The sequence below is a fragment of the Meleagris gallopavo genome, chromosome 6 (genome assembly GCF_905368555.1).
Source record: "Meleagris gallopavo chromosome 6, MGAL_WU_HG_1.1, whole genome shotgun sequence".
Lineage (NCBI taxonomy): Eukaryota > Metazoa > Chordata > Aves > Galliformes > Phasianidae > Meleagris > Meleagris gallopavo.
This window is the reverse complement of record NC_139409.1, coordinates 8,790,282-8,812,169: the sequence shown is the minus strand read 5'-3', so window position 1 is coordinate 8,812,169 and position 21,888 is coordinate 8,790,282. Positions and strand designations below refer to the sequence as shown.

Sequence of the window (21,888 nt, the reverse complement as noted above, 5' to 3'; positions counted from 1 at the left end):
ATGAGTCAAAGGGAAAGTGAATATGAATTTTCAACTCCTTTTAAAGTATTGATTTCAGAATTCTAAAGCCCAGCAAAAAGATTTGATGTAGTGAAGGCCAGCGTTTCTTCTCTCCCATTGAAAAGCTTGGATTATAATTGATGAGCACATGCACTCTTGCCTGAGCTGACTGCAGAGGTTATCTCCTGAAGTCCTTTCCTTGCCCTCATCACATTATTGTCTGAGGGTCTTGTGAGTCAGCTCCTGAGCAGGTGCAGTTTTTACTATAACATCTAAAGACAAAACAAAAGATTCCTAGAGACACCTTCTGACTCATCATGATCAAATGGTTTTGGCTAATCCGAATGCTTGTTGAGGTTTTGCTTATCTAATGTGTGGATTTAGTGATCATAATGAAGTCATGGAGTTGATTTCTCTCTGAAGGGATTTTATGAAAGAAAATTATTGCCCGTATTCATGTTGAAATGGATTCAGTCTGCTTATTTTTCAATCCTTATGCAAAATCTGAGAATACTCTAGTCTTCAGTTGTAGATTCAAGTCCAGAGCAGTCTATTTCTGACATGTTGTCGGTGAATGAGGGAGTATTTCTTCAGCCCAGAATCTACTTTCTCATATGAAAATTAAGCTTCAAATACCACAAGTGTAATGCTGATTGAGGGAATATATAGTATAAAAGCAAGATTGCTTTGTAAAGAAATGTATTTAAGGTTAAGAAGGAAAGGAGTGTAATTAGAAATAATTGTAAGTCTTGAGGAAAAGAAAATATCATAGCAGAAAAAAAAATCAGAACTTCAGAATGCAATTATTTTCATGTCATAAATCTGAATTTATTGCATCACTGTTTTTTGACATTTGTGTGAGGTAGATGATTATCACTAGCAAAAAATGCAGGCTGGCAAAGCCAAAAAATTAGCTTTTATTTTGTGTGATATTGAGCTATCCACAAGATTGCTTCAGTTCTTAGCAGTACTGTTAACCGTGGAAATCTGAAATGTGGCTATTTCAATTTCTGAAGGAAGTTCTTAGTGTCCTTGTAAACATATCATATGTTACAAGGTCCGTTTTTCAAATGAGCTGCATTTATGTATTGTAACTTTTATGTAATGAGTTACCCTGGAAACACAATTAGGCAAATAGTGCTCATTCTTGCAGCCTTTCCCAGCAGATAATTAATCACAATGAGAGCTGGGCCCCAAGCTACATGCAGAAGTGTATAGGGAATGTATAGGGCATTTTTTTATGGTCCAGCCTGTGATGCTTAGGAAACTCTCTCTCTTTTTTCTTTTGCAAAATATATTTTAATGCATGAAGTTCTGAAATTCTGACATATTCTTGACACTACACTCATCAATTAGTAAAGAAATAATATGAGGATACATTAAAAACTGGCATACGCTACAGATTTTTGCTAAGATGAATGAGTGACCACGGGGGAGGTGTAATTGTTTGTTTCTCTGTGTGTGCTGTGGGGACAGTGTTTTTAAATGATTTCCTATATGAATATAGAGATTTAAAAGAAAAAAAAAATAAATTATTGATGTAATTTCTTTGTTTTGTATTCTTTTCAATAGTTTTGTGCTCAGGATTACTTTGAAAGATATGTATTTTGTACTTATTTTTTGTTCTTGGGATTTTGTTGGAAAAGAATTGGGACTAGGAAATGGTGGTAGAAAGCAAACCTAATTATTCAGGGTTTGGGGAAAAGGAATTGTGAAGAAAGACTGATCAGACATGGGCTATTCCTTGGGAAAGGGAGCGCGAGGGGGGGTCCCCATAGAGCGTCAGAAGACCCTGAAAGGAATGTATTGATGTCAGTAAGCAGCTTGAGATAGTGACTAATTTGAAAACAAGAGGTCATTGACTGAAACTAAGGAGGAGACAAGCAGATAAGGAATTTGGGCGGCATTTTTTTTGCACAATGGGTAGGATAGAGTATGGAAAAGTGGAAAAGCTGGTCATAGAAGTACAGTGCTGTTGGTTCAAGAAGCAGCTGGGCAAATGTTTGGAAAAGGATGCTTACATACAGAGTGAATAACTAGTTTTTTGTAGTTAATCTCATGCAGAAGTCCATGGAAGATTTGAAGAGAAGTATTTAATTGACCAAATGGTGGTCTTCTGGCTTTAAAGAGTACATATATATTACTGAACTTCTACAGCTGCACCAGTTTAGTCACTTTTAAGGATAAACTCATAAAAGAATTAGTCCATAGTAGTTGAATCTTTTATTCAACTCAATCCATGTACTGTCTTGTGAAGGCATTACCACCTACGTGCAACATAAAATCAAAGTAAAATGTAATGTAAAATGTAGTTCTTCCAATTTAATAGATTCAAGTGGGCGAGCTGCTTCTGAGTCCTGGGTAAAGTAAATTCACATTTTCCAAAGGGGACTTTGAGACTTCTTAGGGCAAACTGAGGGACATCTTCAGAAATAAGATTTTCTCAGTAAGTATCTTAATTTTGTTCACATTTCTTTCAGCACGTGGAGATGAACTGCTTTTTGGGTCGTTAGCTGGCGTTTTGTAGAAGAGGTGTAGAAAGAAGGAAGCAGATTGTGTAAAACTCTATAGGAGCTGACACTACAAGCAGGCAGTAGCAGCACATCCACAATCTTTGTTGAGTCATCATTACCCTTTGTGTACATTTGTGAGCATGCCTGTGTAAGTTAAATTTAAGTGCATAGTATTTTCTGGAGTCATCATGGGTGACAGTGGGATATATTACCACATATGGAATATAGATTTTGAAATTCAGTTTCTCACATATAGTAATTTAGGCATATTTCTTTTACTTTTAACTTCTGGGGGAAATTATACATAACAAAGAAGCTATGTATGTTGAGAAGTATGCTGTAATACAGTCTTACGTATGCTGAAAGTGGGGAAGGGCTGGGCCTCACATTAGCACCCATTTGCACCTGGACTGCATGTTTTTTCTTCATTGACATAGGATATTACCTTAAAAACTGCTGTGTCAGTAGTGAGTTTTTATTGCTGTAAATCAGTGAAAGCTCAGCAGAATTGTTTTCCTGTAGCAGTTTTTAAAATACCTGTCAATTCCTAGCAGTTCGTGCTTTAGTATCACCTTCCTTTGAATTGCACTGTGCTGAAGCTACACGAGTTACATTTATAGGTCCAGGTAAGGTGAAAGTGCAGTTTTCAAGTATTAATATAAAATATGTGAACAGTATCACATTATGTATATAGATTCTGTGTGTGTATATGTGTGTATAAGACTGTCACAATATTTTTCATCGCTTTACTTTCGTTAAAGTAATCCCTTCTCCATTTGTATGTCTTCTTTGCCTGTCACGTGTTTTGTTGCTGGGGTTGGAGTTTTTTGGTGATGGTGACAGTTTTGGTTTATGCTTTTTTTAATTCTTTCTTTTGTTGTTTTTTTTTTTTTTAAGTTGTGAAATTGTCATTTGGATCTGATTTTTAGATGTATAGAATCACTTACGTGTTTTGACCAAGAATATAGACTGTTCATAAATTCAGATATAGATTGAATCCATCCCTAACTGCATACATGCGTGCACACAGAATCAGTGTTAAATGAAAATGCCAGCCTGGATAGATTTATTTTCTTTGTTATCTTTAAATCATTGGTGTTTTGCTGATGCTTTTCTCCTCCCATGAAAAGCATTAAAAGCTCCTCCTGGCTGTAGCACAACTCCAGCAGCTCCAGCAGTAGACATTTGGGCTAGTAAAAATTGCTTTTATTTTTGTAGTTTCTACCAGTTGTTCAGCTCTCTTTTTTGACTCTAGTATTTACAAGTGTTTTTAGTTAATGGGCACACAGCTGATGTAAGTTGAAGCAAGAAAATATTGTTTGGATTTGGTAGCAGTTACAAACCAGCAATCACAAGCAGCAGTTCCTCCTACAAACTGTTTTTCACTTCTGTGGCGTTCCCCACACCGTATGGCATGTGGTCTGTCTTTCGGTTGTGGTTCCATGGTGCTTTTTCCTTTGCCATTTCCATTAAGGTTTCAAAAGCAGGGGATGAGGGAAGGAGAAAGCAGCAGCCACAAAACACACGTCTCAAACGCCATTAGATTTAACAGATTCCAGCGTTTGTGAGCCTGAAACCACAGTGCAAAAACTCATCTCTTTTCAACTCCGGGTTGTTTCAGATAACTGTAGCAGAATAAAGCATCTGGCATTAAGCATCTCACCTAACCTAGTTGTTTAGGTCTCTTTAGTTGCCACTGGAGAGTGATTAACACCTCTGGAGAGTAATTCTCAGGCGAATGAATTGCCCACCAGGGTCTTCTCACGCTCTCCTGGCTGTTGGGAGAGGAGATGACTAACTCCAGCTCGAACTTCAAGGATGGCTGGAGTAGATAAGATGAGGCTGAGCCTTTGAGACTCAGCTAGTTAGTAAAGACTACCAGTGTGCCATAAAAACTAATGGTCAGTGAAGAAGTGGTGTTACACTCCCCCTAGTTATGACCCTCTCTTCTTTAATCAGATTGAATTTGCCCCTCATATGGTGTGATTAAATGTTTCACAGCAACATTAAGCACTCAATGGTGCAGACCCTGGCGGGAGCAGCTATGCAGGCCGTCCTTTAGTGGCTGTCAGTGGGAAGCTGGAGGCATCTAGGGCTTTGGGGGCAGTGCAGATCTGTGGCATATCCGTGCTATGTCCAGCTGGCGTGGGTGTTAGAAACAGCATAGCTGTGAGAGTGTAGTAGTCTATGAGTGCTGATTTACATTGTAGACTCACCAGAGTGTCCTCTCCTGTTTCTGTACCTTGTGCCATGCAGGCATTAGGTTCCTGGCAGACCTGGTTCTAGGCACTGTCTGCTCTTCTTCAAGGGATGCCTCTCCTTGGGTCTCCACAGTTCCCTGTCTGTCTCCTTGCTGAGACAAAGCTGAGCTTGGAAAATGTGCTTAACCCAAGACAGCCCGTTTGTGAGAATACTCACGTGGGGTGGGAGGAAAAGCAGCATGAAGCTGCTGTGCACGGAGTTGGACTGGCCGTGAAGCATCTCATGTGAGTCACACAGTCATCACCCAAACATGAAAAATGTTTGTATTTTTCCTAAATGCAGATCTGCTGTGATGAGACAGCTGATTGTCCGTGCCGACACTATATTTTTGCCCTTATTTTTTTTCTCACTTCTATTCTTACTAGTTCATAATGTTAGGCTTGAGTCTTCCAACTGAGTGACTCTGAGGCTAAGAGCTGCCAATCAGCAGCCTCTTGCAAATATTAATTGGGTCTTTTTCAGCTTCAAGTAACATCAGTGGAAAGAACGGCATCTTCCTTCAAGATTTTGACAAGCCCGTTTTTAATCTGACCTAACAAGTCTCTTTGGCTTTTAAGGTCTAATTCAAAATCTATAGAACATAATACATCTAAAAAGATGCATTCAGAAGGTAATATCTGACTATTGAATATTTACTGCTGCAAAAATAAAGGTGTTTGACAAGGCATTTCAGTGTTCCCCTTAGTGCTCTGTTATTTTTCTGTGGGATAAATTCTTACTCCCACACAGATCATCATCGTCTCCTCAAGGAGAAATGGTAACAGTGCTAATAATCCCATATTTACAACTCTCACCGTGACTCCTGCATCATATGTTCAGCTTTGGGATCATTTTGCGATCAAGAAGAACAGAAGCAGGGCCGAGGGAGGTGTAAAGGGTGTTGAATTAAAAGAAGAAAAGAGTATTTATTTAGGTCCTCACCTCCTTACTATCCAAATAGATTTGCTTTCATAATAACCTACAAAGTAGAAAGAAAAATGGTTTACTTTATAAATGTTGGTGTGAAACGTAGGGTGAATTTAATGATTTAACTGAAGTGGTGCAGGAAGGTGGAATCTCAGGCTGGAAGAGAAGTCAAATGTGTCTAAACATAGCACCCTAATGACCAGGCTGTCCTTTAGGACTAGCAGTAACGAATTGATAGCTGTTCTGCAGAGTTATAATCCTGTCTGTTGGAGGATGTGTGCCTGTAGATCTGAAAGTTTTTCCCAGCTAGAAAAATCCTTTTTAATGTAATATTTATGAGTGATATGTATTTGTGAAACATGCACAAAGAAAACTCTTCAGCTTTGGTAATTTAAAAAGAAACCCCCCGCAAATAATTACTTTGATGAAGTATTTAAGGATCATTTTATTTATATAAATATACAGAAGATTCAGAGAATCTAGATTCTAAAAAATTCCTTTTAATACTGTGCTTTAATATAAAATTCTTTCAGTCTCACAGAATGTGTGCTGCACTTTTCATTAGTAATGAATAAAATAATAGGACTTTTGCCTTCGCTTTCAATGCAAGTATGTTCAGGCTTATTACACAAAAATAAAATCTCAAAACTCGCTTTAATTAAGACAAAATTTTCAACTAATGTAACAAATGCTGATTGTTACTATAACTGAAAAAATGCCAGTATGTTTTCAGGTGCCCAATCTCTGTACTTTGTTGAACCTGAAAACCATTTTTCATTATAGGCATCATCATTTCTTCCCAGCTGATGTATAAAAACACATTTATCTTCTTTGCAAACTTCGCCCCATTCCCGTACCATCACAGTGATTCCAGTGCTGCAGCAGAGTGGAAAGGAGCATCCTTCACCATGTGTTTCTCGTGTGTCTTGTACCTTTCAGGATAGGTCCTCTGCCAGGTTGGAGGGAGGAGACAGGGGAAGATTTCATTTTTACAATAATAAAACTAACATTAGGAAATTTGTAATAATTTTAAGTAGTCTGAGCTGCTGCTGGTCATGTCATGAAGCCCACTGCAGCAGCACTGGCTAGCTCATTATTTGTTGCATGAGGAACTGGGGATTCCACTTTTACCCATGCTCTCATGACACACTGGATCCTCCATTTATATGAGTGTTTGAGGGCAAACACTTTAACCCCTTGAGGGCTGCTAATCAGGAGCACCAGCTGTTAAGTGCCAGCATGCTTCCTGCACTGCTGCCTGCGGGGAGAGAAAGGGCTGGAAAGGATATGACCCTAAACTTCAGCAACTGCTTTTCTCCTTGGGGGCAAAGTATAAGTCAGCTCGCATCTTCTCTTGTGTTCTTTCAGTGCATCCATTTGTTTCTGATGCGGACTGTTGTGCACTTACTGTGCATACTTAAAGCCTTTAGAAGGATGGTGGTTAATTACTGAAGTTTAAAATCTGCATTGTGTTGGTGTGGAAGTGCTTTAGGAGGTATTTGCTCAGCTAGCTCACTGAGCTGCAGAGGGATTGCGTGGTTGTTTTTTTGCATCACTGCTGGTACAGCATTAGTTCAGTCTCACTCTGAGTTACATTCTCCCATTCATTAAAAACAAGTGATGAAACCCTGTGTGAAAAAGGAACCTATCTCAAACAGAACCCAAATGTATTCCCTACAGGGTGAAGTACAGCCAGAAGTGAAAAGGCAGTTCTTCATTCTTTAAATGCTCCCTCTTTTATCTCCCCTTTTATTTTCAGAAACCAGTAGTATTGTTAAACAAATAAATATTGGAGGGGAGAAAAGATAGAAAATCTTCCCTTTTTGGCACATTTCTGTGTCTAGCAATTTATATTCAAACTCTTTTGATTTAGGCATAATAAGGGAATAGATGGAGAACATGAACTGGTGGATGTGGGAGAGGTCTGTTCATGTGGAGAGAAAAAGAAGTCATGCTGGCTTTATTCAGTGCCATTAATTTCATCCTTTTTCTCATGAATTTTCTGTTCCAGGATATTTTTCTTTCAAAACAGGTGCCCATCTTCATAGCATGAAGTTTTGCCTCTCCAGGCACTTAGGTACTTCCTTTCACCATTGTACCAGAGGCATTCAGAAGTGTGAGAAAGGGGTAGAAAATGGAACTGTGCCTGTGCTTTGCCTTTGCCTGTCCACCCCTGGTCTCTAAGATAGACATGTACCTTGGGCAAAATCATGCTTTGCTCACTTTACTTTTCTATTACTTTTGACTGAGGCCATCAGAAGTGCTTGTGGGTGCTGTGCTGATCCCGACCTGTGATCTCAGAGGTATTGATGAGTAAAAAATGTTGATGGGGGGACTTCTGTTGGCAAAACCCTCCAGAGCTAGCCTCCCATTAAGCATCTCGGCCCACCAGGGCTATTCTTATGTTCCAGTGCAAGCATATGCTTTAGTGTTTTGCTAAATCAGGGTTTTATTGTCAGGCATTGTTCATACTATTAGGCATGTCATTCTGTTAATGATGATAAAAAAGCAAGCATCAGTTCACCAGTAAATGCCTGCAATCTGCATCACAGCGATGGAGGAATTAACCCATTCAAAGGTAGGCTCAGAAGCCCATCTGGCCACTAAGGAGTGTTATTGGGTCTTGTCAGAAACCTTTTCCCAGCACCTAATATGTTACTATGTTGTCCCGAGGCTAGAGTAGCTTCAAATGAAGAGCATCTCTCTCTGGGGAAGGCACACACGCATCTGCAGCCACAGGGAAGCCCAAGGGACACATGGGCTCACCAGCTCAGTGGGGTTCATCCTTGCAGGGTTGCTAACTAGGACCATGGTTAACCTCATCTGTGTATGTCAGCGTGTTAAATTTTCCTCATATATTAATTTCTGCGAAAGAGAATTCCTCTAATATCAAGCCAAGGTGCTAGTAGGATATTTTAATCCTGGGAATGTAATGAGGCCACAAGTAAGGCTATAAAGCATGTGGGATACTTACATAACCCTGCTCCCATGGAAGGCAGTGGGGGAACAGGAAATTCCCACTAATTTGTACTTGCGTGAGACCAAACACCGAAATGAGCTCCTTTGTACCTTTGCTGATGGTTTCCAGATGAAATGCAGCTACAAAACTTACAGCAGACCTAAGACATTATCACTGCTACTGTCACTGTTACCAGACCTAAAAGCATATGTTAATATGTATTGTTCTGATCCTTTTAAGCATGTGTGGGTTTTTGGTTTTTTTTTTACTTTTTAGTAAAACTTACTATTTTGTCTAATGCTGTTCCCTGAAAATTCCTATACAGTATGGAGGGGGAGTGATAGGACGAATGTACAATGCCCCAACTCATAGTAGTAAACAAAAATATCTTAAGTTGGCACTGTTACATTTACTGAATGAATTCATTCCACTTCTGATACAGCTGATATTTTCAAGGAGGCACTTGCAAACTGATTATCCTCTTAGGAAATGACAAATGTATGGGGCAGTAGGGGATGTGGAGTGGAGATGGGACAGTCCTGCTGGTCATGGTACCCCTGTCTGCCTAATGCTTTGGTGCTGTGTGTTGTTCTGGCAAGATGCAGACAGGACAGACGTGAGACCAAATTCCATCGCTGAACTTCTCAGCAGGAAGGGTTTCCAGCCCTACTTGTGCTCTTGGAGTTCATGCAGGGACTAAGGGAGGAACCAAGATTTTGATTTTTTCTCCAATAACACGTATCTGCTTAGGCACTGAAGGAAAATGACATGATCAAGAAGAATCTCAAACTGAATACGAAATTGAGGAGGAAAACAGCAGGATCTCAGCGGCGGGTGGCAGAAGTTCAACTAAGCCTTGTTTTAACAACATCAATATTTGTGTGGGTTGGGCCCTTCGTTCCATGCATAATCCTAGAAGTGACAAAGGGCATTCAATGGCATGGCCACAGTGGACCCTTAGGTTCTGCTAAATAAATTCTACACTAGGTACAAAGGCATTTTTAAGAATTTGTTTTTCTCTGGCTTTTCTTGAATTAATGTTAATAAAAGCTGCCCCAACCTCTTATTTTTCTATATGAACACAAAAATTGCAGCTGCCTGCCAAGTCTGCTGAGGGATGGATGTAATAATTTTCAATTGTACTGTTAGCCCAAAGGGAGCCCGATAGCAAGAGATTGACAGATGCAGCATGGATTATCTTGTGCTCTGAACTCAGCCCAATTTGTGGTTTGTTGCAGGTGCTAAAGAGATTGATATTGCTGCTACCCTGGAGCACTTGAGGGACCAGAGACCAGGCATGGTCCAGACGAAGGTACTGTCAATAAATCCACTGGGATTTTAAATACATTAAAGGTCTTTCACAGTAGTTGTTTTCACGACAGAAGAGAGAGGGTATGACCTAATTTAATGCACGTCGCTTGCTGATTACTGTTTGGCTCCCTACCAACTGAGGTTTATTTATGCTGAAGATTTATCTAGGCTACTTTCTTTGGTGTTTACTGCTCTTTCTTGCAACATCTCCAACATCTCCAACATCTTGATTGCCATATATGAAGAGCAGTCAAGATAACAGTCTATAGTTTACTAAAGGAAATGCGCATGTGAAAAAATGTCATTGCTTTCATCCTAAAATATAGATTATTTTCTTAGAGTAAGTGTGCTTAACTGTGCATCTAATATTTTCTAAAAGCCCTCAACTCATTAAAGGGAACATGACTGTTGGATGTGACTTTTTTTTTTCTGAAAGTAAAGGTTTGAATTAAAGGAAATATGGTTTTGAAGGAAATCAAGTCATTTTTAGCATCTATGAGGGGAAGAGCTTGCAGTGTGCCTAAAGCCATGTCTTTTATGGATGAAGCATTGTGACTGCATTTGTACCCCATGGTGTGGTGAATATCTTACTCCATAATTACCATCAGTTGTAACAGCCTCAAAGTTTTCTGTAATATGTAACTTTTAAGGATAGCTGGTAGTGTGACTGCTTTCCTTCCATTAGGAATGAAGCTTTTATATTGTTACAATTTATATGGAATGATATTAGGGGGTATTTGCTCGAGTTAAAGCTGCACATATGATCATAAAGAAAACTGTTCATGACAAGGAGACCAAATAAATCTGAATGTGACATTGTAAAATCTTGAATGAGAGCTATAACCCCAAACTGAATAACTGGAGCAAAGTGACAGCACTCTGTCATGGTCAGGGAGGAACCTATCGGAACGTTTGTAACACTTAGGGAGTTGAAGCTGCTGGGGGACAAAGGTGAAATAAATCTGTTTTCCAGAAATCATTGATTCATAACTTTTCCTGAATCTGTTTTTAATCATGCTATCTTCTCACGTAATATTAGAAGTGATATTGGAAAAAAGGGAGCGGGGGTGACTGGGTGCAGGGGTATTAGGTATTATTTACCCAGTAAGTAAGTAGATGAAAAATTAAGATGAGCCAGCCAAGGCTAACTAACCCATATCAGCAAGTAATACATAAAATTATACACATCTTTCTTCTGCTTTGATTAATCTGACTGGAGAAAAAAAAGGCCTATAGCACACAGCATCCAGTGTCTCACGTGTGTATTCTAAGGGAAGATGCAAGTCCTGAGCAACTCTGTAAATGCACCCAATTTATATAACAGCTCTGTAGAAATACGGAGCTCTGATTCTGGTTTGTCTCTCTTTTCTGAGAAATTACAGCTTATTGCCTTTAACAAAAGGGAAAAAAAACAAAAACAAAAAAAACAGCTCCAGAAGCAAAGAATGAAATGATGTGGATAACTTCTCTTAGTTAGCTCGGAAATAGTTACCTGAGTCTCCCAAGAAGCTCACTGGAGACGTTTCTCCCCGCCAAACATCTCTCTGGAAGAGCTGTAGAAAAGCCAATGTATCCAATAAACACCCAGGATGAGAAATTTTCCCAGGATGTGGCTTATCTCACCTCTTGCTCCTTCTTCCATCATTCTTACGTTCTCAAAACCACCCAAATCACTTATTCAAGCTAATGTCTTGCAAATTATAAATATCTGGTTGCATGCTAGCAGTGCGCTGTCCCCAGAGAATTTTTCTGATGGATTTAAACAAACCCCTGTGCTTTCCCAGCTGAATACAAATGAGGAATATTAGACTCCTGGAGTAATTTAAAACAATGGATTAAAAGTCAGGTTAGAAATGCCAGTTAGAGAATATCCTTGGGCAAAATAAACACCGACTTACTTTAGCAATGTGATTGTGTTTCCAGCAGGCAGCGCTCCACATTTTTAATAAACATGTGAAAGATTTGTTTGCAACATTTTGTCTTCTGGAAAGGATCTTTAATTCAAAAGCACTGCATATAATAAACGGTAATGAAATTATCATAACGACATTCTGCATTTCTGAGAAGCATAATAGAGGGTTTGTGGTTTTGTTACTTTTTTTGCAGGGGAACCATAAAATAGAATTGATATGCCACATGTGAGAGGAAAAAGTAATGTGTGAAAAGAAGCGTGTTTTCTGTCATGAGAAAAATATTTCTCCTTTTTCTCTTTCCTGTGTCTTTCCGCTAGCAATCTGTACTATTATGCATATTGTACATATATGCTATATATTGCATGCACCTACTTTGTTTTCCAGAGAATTTTTATTTGAGGTCTTAAAGAAATTTGGCATATTGTTATATACTTCTAAACTTATTATTTCTAAATATGTTCATGTCACCTCTGCATTGTAAGTGGGCTGACAGCACAACATGCCTGCCCAGCTTGATTTTCTAGGCAAAGCCTAAGTATCCTGTCCATGTGAGTAGCACATGTGAATGAGCTCTACAGAATGACAAACTGAGCTCCTTTAAAATTGTTGTCATTGCTTTTATCTTTGGTTGTCACTGTGTGTAGGTATGGGAGGGATGTAAAGGCTTTCCTTTGGAGAGTGGTAGTACACCTCAGTTGGAGCTGCACTGTGTTCTTTGCCTGCGTGTGTTGTGCAGAAGGGAGGAGCTCAGATGCAGCATCCCCAGAAGACCCAGTTCTCAAACATCTCATCATCAAGCATTTCTTTTCTGTCTCCTTTATGGCAACATTTCACAGTCAGTTTGGAGCTCTGGTCTAAAGAAGCTCTGTAAGTTGGTTTACCTCACTAATTTAGGGTCACATCTGATGGAAGCTGTCATTCTCCACTGAGGTTGTCTCCAGAATGCATATCTGAGCGTGGAAGTTGGTGTTGCTCCATTCAGGGTTCTAAGGTGAGAGCTGCCTTCTCCATGGCCAGTGCAGCGATGCCCTGTGCTCTTGTGTGACCCACCCCTCTGTGAGAAGCAAAGGCTGATTCAGGGCTGATTTGCTCAGTGAATTAAGTTATTTTCAGCAATGGGACTAATATTAAAATATTGTAGTCCCTGATCTTACAAGTTTTTCTTCATGGTAAAATGAAGGGTACATTATGTACCTCGTTACATGGGTGATGGCAGTTTCCCTCCTTCTGAACTGTCACCAGCCTCTCAGAAGAGGCATTTGACCATGTGGACATCTGGCTGCATTACCCTGAAGCCTGGCAGTGCTTGGATCAGCTCCCCTACTACTGCTGTGCTCCCCATTTTGGTTCTGACACGGTGCGTCTGGGTGAACGCCTTCTATGCCCTCCAGCTATGCTCACACATTCATTGTGCTATGCTCAAAATATAGCTGCTGCTCTTGGGTGGCCACCAGCATTTCCTCATCTGCTTTAATTGCAGAGACCTTGAGGCAGGCACAGGCAGACCCACAGACTGTTTTCTATGCCTAATGAGGGTGAGTTCTAATCTTCAGGGTGAATTGATGTGTGATTAAAAAACAATGGATGCAGTCCAGCAAATGTGCAAGGATGCCATTTTGACAGCACCAAACAGAGGGCAGAATTCTTGAACATTGATTTCTCTGAGAAATTATTCTGAGTTTTAGTCTTCTTTTTCTGCTTGGTAACTATGCCCACTGTGGCTGCCTTCTGAGGCATCTGCACTCAGGCGATGGATGCAGAGGATTGAGACAAGGTAGATGAGACTGACACTGAAGTGCAGGAGTTAAAAGTCAGTTGTCTTCCTGGATGACAAGTCGTTCACCTATAGTTTGTCCTTTCATCCTTCCTGCAGACTTCCATTGTTGAAAGTGAGTGCTGTCGGACCAGTAACACCTTCAGGGCTGGCTGCGTTCAACAGCCATTTGCCACTACTGCACCCATCCCACACGGCCCTGGGCAGCTCCTGCTGCACATCCCTGTTCTGACTGGAGGCACAGATGGCATCCTGGCAGGGTTCATCTCAGACTTCTATTCTTAAAGTCACTTCCTCCAAAGTTCTTAACCCCAGTTGGTGTAAACCACTGGAATATCTCTAGAAAATTCAAACGCTTCTGCATAGTCCTTGACTGCTGTCCTTGGTTTGCTTATTCTCTAAGTAAAACACACACATTTCTTTTTCCATCTGAAAAGAAGCAGACAGAAAATCATCCTGTCAGATATTTCATTAAGCTAAATTTCTGAGAAAGATTACTCACTCTAGAAAATACAACACCTGCTAACCTTGAGGAAGCAAAGCTCCTTTGTCCTTCTTTAGAACCAGACAGTTTAGAAGCATGTTAGGGTTGCAGATAGGTGTAGTGGCTATTCCTGCCTGTGTCCTTCACACCTCCCCTAACTCAGCACAGAAATCTGTTACTGATTTTCATTTTATGCTTATGATAAATTAGTAGCATAAACCTTCCTGAGTATTTCCTAAATGTGAATGAAGTGGACCAAATATTGCTAGGTAATTTGTGGGTACCAAAGAGCAGTTGAAAAAGGAAGCTGGAAAAGACTAATAAGAGGTAAAGCAAAAAGCAGGCACTTCTCTATATAGTAGGCATAATGTGAAGAAGTATATATTTAGCTAATTTCAACTAGAAACACCTGACAGAAGCCAAAATTTTTCTTTTGCAGTGTATCGCCTACTTCATATCTCAGTTTTGTTAATGAGTTTCCATCTTCGTGTCAGAAAGAAATGGCTGGTGATCAACTACTCCCAAATGTTTCTGGCCAAGCAATTGCAATACATCATTGTGTCCCACTTGCTTAGTTTTTGCTACCAACATTTTTCTCCATTAAAATGACTCTAGTTTCAGGATGCTGTCAAACTTGTTATATGGCATCAATAATCCCCAAGCATTTTGTTCCTAGCTGTTGCAACATGCAGTTCATCCTGCATATTCCTATTTTCAACAATGTCTTGAGGATGCTCTGCTGCAGAGCAGTGCTCCAGGCTATCAGAAAGTTTTTTGGTTTATTACCCAGGGTCAGAAAGGCTTTGCAGACTGATCTTAACTAATTGAAGTGCTGGGCAATCATCAGCCACGTGAATTTTTAAAAGAGCAATTTTTAAAAGAGATGGGGCAACCCTGGCACTGTGTACAGACTGGGGGATGAGAGAGCAGCCCTGGAGAAGGGATCAGGGGGTTCTGGCTGTGGGCAGGTTGGGTCTGAGCCAGCAGTGTGCTCCAGAGCCAAAGGGCCAACTGCAACCTGGAGGCAGCAGGCCCAGCACTGCCAGGGAGCTGGGGAGGGGCTGTCCTGCTCTGCTCTGTGCTCTGCAGCCTCACCTCCAGCACTGGGTGGGCACCACGTTATAAGAAACAAATCAAACTATTACAGTGTCCAAAGGAGGGCTACAAAGATGGTGAAGGGTCTGGAGGCAAAGGGTGTGAGGAGCACTGAGGCTCCTGGGCTTGCTGGGCGCAGAGCAAGCTGAGTGGAGGCATCATGGCGACCGCAGCTCCTCACAGGGGCAACAGACAGGAGCTGTCAGGGGAGGGGCAGCTGCAGGTGAGGGAAAGGCTGTGTCCCAGAAGGCGGTGGGCATGGAACGGGCTGCCCGGGGCAGAGGGCACAGTCCCAGTGCTGGAGCTCATGGAGCATTGGGACACCGCTCTGAGAACAGGGCTGGGTATGGATGCTGCTGTGTGGAGCCGGGGTGGGACTCAAGGATGCTTGTGGGTCCCTTCCAGCTCGGAATTTTCTGTGATCCTATGATATGTCTTTGCTCTCTCCACAGGAGCAGTTTGAATTCGCTTTGACAGCAGTTGCAGAGGAAGTGAATGCAATACTCAAGGCACTTCCTCAGTGAGCAGTTCGGTGTCCCGGAGGTTCCCGCAGGATCCAGCCCTCGTTTCCTCAACCTCAGTCCCTGTGAATGTTCTTGGAAACCATGACCTGACCTTAACTATGTATTTTCTGTTGTAACCACATAGTGATAGGGTCCTTAGAAACTCCTTTAGCTGATAAAAGTTCAACAGTTAAAATGTGTCTTCTGTTTTTGGGTTTTAAAACAAATTTTAAGAAAGTACATCAAAGCCTCGGATTAAGTGACAGAACAGTCCACCTAATCCCTCTCTCATCCTCGAAGACCTGAATGTCAAACTTGGAAAGCACACATTCCTGTTCTTACTAGCAAATATTCAGTATTGTGGGTAACTAGTGCAGTTAATATAGTCTCAGAAAACAGTGTTCTGTTGTATTTCGTAACTCCTTAAAAGCCAAATGAGAATGAGGGGCCTGAAAGGGATGTCGATTGTTCCTCTACAGTGCCAAGCAGAGGCACGGAACTGTGCAGAGGGTGAGAGAAAACACAGGTCCAGGCTTTGGCAAAGGGAGCTTGCACCTTCTCATGCTGAGCTTTAGCAAGCAAATATTTTCTTAACTGTTGTTTACTTTTCAGCTTTGTGCTGTGAATGGAAGAAAATCTGAGCTATAAGTAAATAGGCCAGCACGGTTGTTGCAACTGGGGAGAACAAGTTGGTCACATTAATGGGAACCTGGGGACCAGTGAGCACCACAGCTCTGGCCAAGTACCTACAGTGTGGAGTAGACAAGCGTAGATGCACCTCCTACCATGAGCAAAGCACCTGGCCCACCAGGTGCATGTCCAGAGCTGGCATGGACAAGGATTGTTGACATTTTGGGATTACTGAGGAAGAAAACGGGACTCTTCTCTTTATATTTTTGCATTTTGCTCTTTCAAGCTCTGCTGTGCGATCCTTTTGAGCCGGGGAAATATATTTCTGTAAAGCCTGGCTGAAGGAAGAATTGCCAATCTGCATTTTATGATCCTCATCAAGTTTGTCTGAGCCAGTCATTTGTTGCACCTTTCTGCTCTTTTCTTTTTCTGAACGACGCCTATTTTAATTATTAATGGATAAAGAAGCACATAAGTTGAATTTCAGAGATTCTTCTGTTCTCAAAATCCTAATACCTGCTGTTGCAAAGTAATGCTAAAATATGTCTGTAAACGGCTTGGTTATACAATTTTGCTTATGTGAAAACACAGTTTTAGTTGTGGCACTCTACTAAAGGGATTGAAGCTACTGATGGAAAGTACTCTGATTTGTTAGAATGAAGGGCCTGAAAGTGACATTTTCAAATGTGACTCTTAATTTCATTTTCAAAACTGAATATTTGGACACTTTTATCTGTTATCCTACATCTCTGTGATTTAAAAATTTTAGTGTTGGTTGTTTTTTTTTTCCCCAAAATCTTAATGGTATTTTATACCTGGAAGATACATAATTAAATTTAATTTGGGAGGGTGAAAGTTTTATAAACTTCTAATCAGTGAAATGTTAAAAATACAATGTTGGAGAGTTTCACTGGAACAGAGGTAACGGGCATCTATTGAAATCAACCAGGTTGCTGTTTTGTGTTGTAGGCATGAATATTGGTGATTTATTCCTTTTAGCAATTAAAGAGTTATTTAAAAAAAAAAAAAAAACAACAACAACAAAGCAGAAGACTTGTTACTTTTCGCCATACATTTTTGCATGCTTTTCTTGGTATGTGCTGTTGCTTAATTTGTGCATCCCATTGCTATGGCAGTACAGAGCATTTACTGCAGATGCCATCATCCTCTTAAGTACATATGCTGTACATTAAGCCACATGTTTATTTTATGGCCTAAGCATTTTAGAGCTTTCCTAGCAATAACTAAAAAAACTAATGGAGTATGAATGAGAAAATTGCCTTTTTCATTTGATAATTTAGGCTTAACAGGTTTCTTTTATTACTTTAGCTAACACACAATTGCAGATCAGGGCAGATGAGATCAGTTTGAGCAGTATCAGCAACTGTTTGAGGTAGATTTACTGTGAGCCATGTACTGCAGCTTTCTGAAAATACAGGTAGTTATATCTATACAAACACTCCAAGGAATCAAAATTAGGGCATCTTAAGTCTACCCCTCAGATTCTTGGGTAAAATTATTTCTCAGGGCAAGATGTTGTACCATTGCCTACTGCCAATAGGATAATGGGTTTTCAGCATAGATTTCTGCCCTGAGATTTATTAGTGTTCACCTCCTGACCATCCCTGTGCATACCACATACATGGCTGACGAGCTGTTCGTTTGCACTTCAGGAATATTTTTTAATTGTCCTTCTGCAAATATTTGCATTTCATAATAGTAATTTCAGGGTGATCTCTATTATTTCACAAGCGGCTGAGTATGAGACTAAAATATTGGTCTTCATGCTTTGGAGTTTATTTAGTGTAAATTAGAGGGCATTAATCTTCCCCAGTGCTAATGGGGCAGGGATGTGTTGTTTTATTCATACTTGTAGGCTGATTTACACAACAGAAGGATGCAATCTTACTCAGAGGGTTGGGATATCTCCCACTGAATGTCATGGACAATCCTGTTCTTTCAGCCATTTTGCACAGTTGTTCCAAAAAGAGATGCCAGGCTTATTCTGTTGATTGTAAGCTACCACACAGATTATTTCATCTGTGCAGGTAAGACATTGTTCACACCTCTCCATAAATGCCCTCCATAAATGTGGGCAGTCATTTGTTGCAGGGCCTATGAGTGAAATGAAATTCAGTTGCACCAGGATGATCCAGAAGGGTCTGACAATCCATTTCCCAGGGAGATGCCAAAATCATGGAAATACAAACCTGGTGAAATCACAGAGATAGATTTCTCATGCAGGACAGGTATTTATTTATCCTTCTGACTGCAGTTCATGATCCTAACAGCTGGATAAAGGATGTGGCTTAGGCTGCCCCAGGCCACTTGCACTGGATTTGAAACCTGCCCCGTGTTCCCTGGTAAGTGGGGTAAGTGTCAGATGGGACCCACGATCCTCCCCTGGTCAGTGCTTGATCTTTAGTAAATGGACAGTCATTGAGGCTGGGTTGACACCCAGTGCATGCCCATTAACAGCACACGTTTAATATTGACCATCCTAGTGTTCTTGATGAAGACAAATATACAGGTGGTTGAATTTTAAAATGATATTTAAGGGGGAAGCTGCCAGAGGGCAGTTTAACCCCAGTGCTTGCAGTATCCTTCCTCAATGTTCAAAGCATAGGGAGATAAGCCTCATTTCCCACCAGCATGGCAGTGAATGTGACCAGATGCCAGCAGTCCCATGCTTACATTGTCCCGGTGGGTGCAAACATGAGGGACAGGGAAGTGTTTGCCACCAATGCAGGCAGTTTGTAGGTGTAGCAGCACAGTGCCTCCCCCGCTTTCACCCTTCCCACAAGAAGCACTGGATTTGGAAGGACAGAAGAACAGGACAGCCTAGTTCACCAAAGCCCAGATCCTTGAGTTTCAGTACTTGCCATGGGGAAAGCACTGTGGGTTTTGCTGTCACCATCACCTATTTCAGGTGAAGCTCTAACCATTGCCTTTGACCATCATTCATGGGAGCTGGAGCAGCCTGGATAACAGCCAGTGGAAGTCTGCGGCAGTTGTAAGGGCCAAGAATGAGTTGTAGCAGAAAATCCCCAATCCAAATCTTAATTCAGTAGCAAAGCAAGCAAGATTATTTTTATAGATGCTACAAGAGGTTTAAAACATTTAAGAATATTTTTAAAATCTACACCAATGACTAATCCTTGTTTCTGTCTCTAGCATGCATGCAGAACCAATCTCCATCCATCCCCACGGGAATGACAGCTATAGAACCTGTAAGGAGTTCATGCTTTATTTGTCAAGTGAAACATTAATAAGATCCAGCCCACTTCATAATTTCCAGACTAGTCATTAATTAAAATAAATAAATAAATAAATGTTTATTGGAATAGAAAACAAGTATTTGATTAGCTTTGTTACAGAACAATAGCTCTCCTAATTTTTATTCTGCATATTTTATTCTTTGTTTAGAAAATTCTCTTAAGAAGCAGTTGAAATAATTCGCTTTTTAAAACTGTACAGTTTCTATGGTTTTGCTTTTTAAATGAGGGTACACTTTGTAGATTTGATTATTATATTTTTCTGTTAAGATTACACTGGACATTACAAAGACATTCCCCACCACGGTGAGAAGAAAGCTATCCTGTCGGTTTATTGTAAAAGAAAAAAAAATAATCAGAACAAAATTGCAGAGCTGTGGCATACTCAATCCAATTAGAGCATGACTCTTTACTACTCTTCATTTACCACATTAGAAATAAAATAAAGTTACACCAGCAAGATTTCATTTGAAGCTGTTCTTGCATGCTGTTTGTACTGTATTTGATGGCATAATATTGTTTCATTTACAACCTTTTCTTTCTCGCCACTCTATTATATTCTTTCTCTGTATATAGTTAAAAAGAAGTAAAAAAAAAAAAAAAGATTATACAAAGTATTTTGTTCTACCTCTGTAAAAATCATACTTGTGAATAAAGTCACGTTGTCTGTGGAGCACGGTATTGTGGATGAAGCATTAGCAGCTGGTGTTCGCTTTTATTTGGGGGTAGGAGGGCTGCTCCTGTCGCTGGATCCTTATCCCTGTGTTGACGGAGGGGACAGGCAGAGTCCTGCTGAGCCTTAGAGGTGCTCACTTCTCTGCTGCAAGATGGTGCAGCCTCCTCTGCCTTTGGGGTGCAGGCTCCTCTACCTCTGCAGCTCCCAGCTGAGGGAGGGCTGGGGGCCACGCTGCTCCAGGCAGATCCCTGCATTCAGGTCATGTGGGAGAATGAATACGTGATGGAAGTTCTCCTCGTGCAACAGAGAGGTGAAAAAAATGTGGGCTGTGAACACGGGTTGGTGGGTCAGAGCTTTGCCTAATGGGCTGCATGAGGCTTCACAGATTTAAAACAGTCGCAGGATTGACAGAAGGATTTGAACGGGTAATGGAAAATATTCACTGTTACATTAAGTAAGGTTAAGAGGAGTGAAGACTAAGGTTCCCACGTAAGCACAGAATAAAATAACCAGTCTTTTCCCTGGAGATAGAAAGTAATTTTCCCATAAACACTGTCCATTGTATGAACGTCTGTATCTTCGCATGGGGCATCTATTGTTAGCTGTTATCAGAGGCAGGCTTTATGATTAGACAGCCCTACTGTGGCAATTTGCATGTCTCTGTATTGTGTGCTGAAACTTCAGTTGTGTTTTAAAGTTCACTGCTTACCTGAAAATAATGAGAAAAATGTAAATAAACAGCAAGGCAGAAACCACTCTCATCCAGCTCACTCCTTTCCCATCTGAAGAATCATATTTTACATTATTTAACCTTGTTTATGTAGTTGCCTATTTTAATATCTGTGGCTTTCTCAGTGTAGGAAGGTGACTTTCATCTTGGAAGCACAATGTATGCACCATTACAGCTATTTTCCTGTTGCTGTAATTTAGGAGGTCTTTCATCTGCAAGATAGCTTTCGAAAGCCTCTGGTAACATCAGATGGAGGACAAAAAGAGGAAAACATTTAACTACATAACTACTGGAGTATAATGTGTCTTCTAGGACAGTTGTGCATACATCATTTCATACAGCCAATGCTTGCTTTTGCTTCATGCTACTCGGATACATGTATTCTTGCTCTCCACAGTGCTCTCGGACTCTGGGTTAGTGTCTCAGCTGCATTCAGAGGGCATTGCTTTGTTGCTTATATTCTTGTTCACACATTTCTAGCTCTAGCTCAGACTGGGTATTATCTTCTGGTGGGCTCAGGAAAGATCTGGGTTTGAGTTTGAGCTAGCACTAGTAAGTGGGAATCCTAATAGCAAGACACAGAAGCCATGGCATGCCCTTGCTCCTGATGCCAGCTCATCATCCCACCAGCAGCCTTGGAGAGGAGGAAAGAACTGCCCTCTCTGCTGTCCTGGTATTGCAAAAGGGAGAGACTTGCTTCTGCAATAGCAGGATGAAAAACAAAGTCTTCTCAGGTTGCCTGAAGAGCCTTGGGGGTTTCATTTTTAGAACTAGCTGTAAAATTTCAGGGCTGATGGGACTGATATTTCCATTTTGCATGCTGAACAAATATAAAGAGCTACCATCCATAGGGAAGG

General features: G+C 40.7%; 1 protein-coding gene across 2 annotated transcripts in view; it reads left to right on the top strand.

Moving 5' to 3' along the window:
- PTPRN2 (protein tyrosine phosphatase receptor type N2) overlaps positions 1–20,323 on the top strand; it is a 622,129-nt gene extending 601,806 nt beyond the window's left edge. For both annotated transcript variants that reach the window (XM_085227026.1, XM_085227025.1), the window contains exons 22-23: positions 9,879–9,952; positions 15,670–20,323. In XM_085227026.1, the coding sequence (XP_085083152.1) occupies positions 9,879–9,952; positions 15,670–15,741 (146 nt within the window). In that variant the 3' untranslated portion in view covers positions 15,742–20,323. The remainder of the gene's footprint in view (positions 1–9,878; positions 9,953–15,669) is intronic.
- Positions 20,324–21,888: the final 1,565 nt, after the last annotated feature.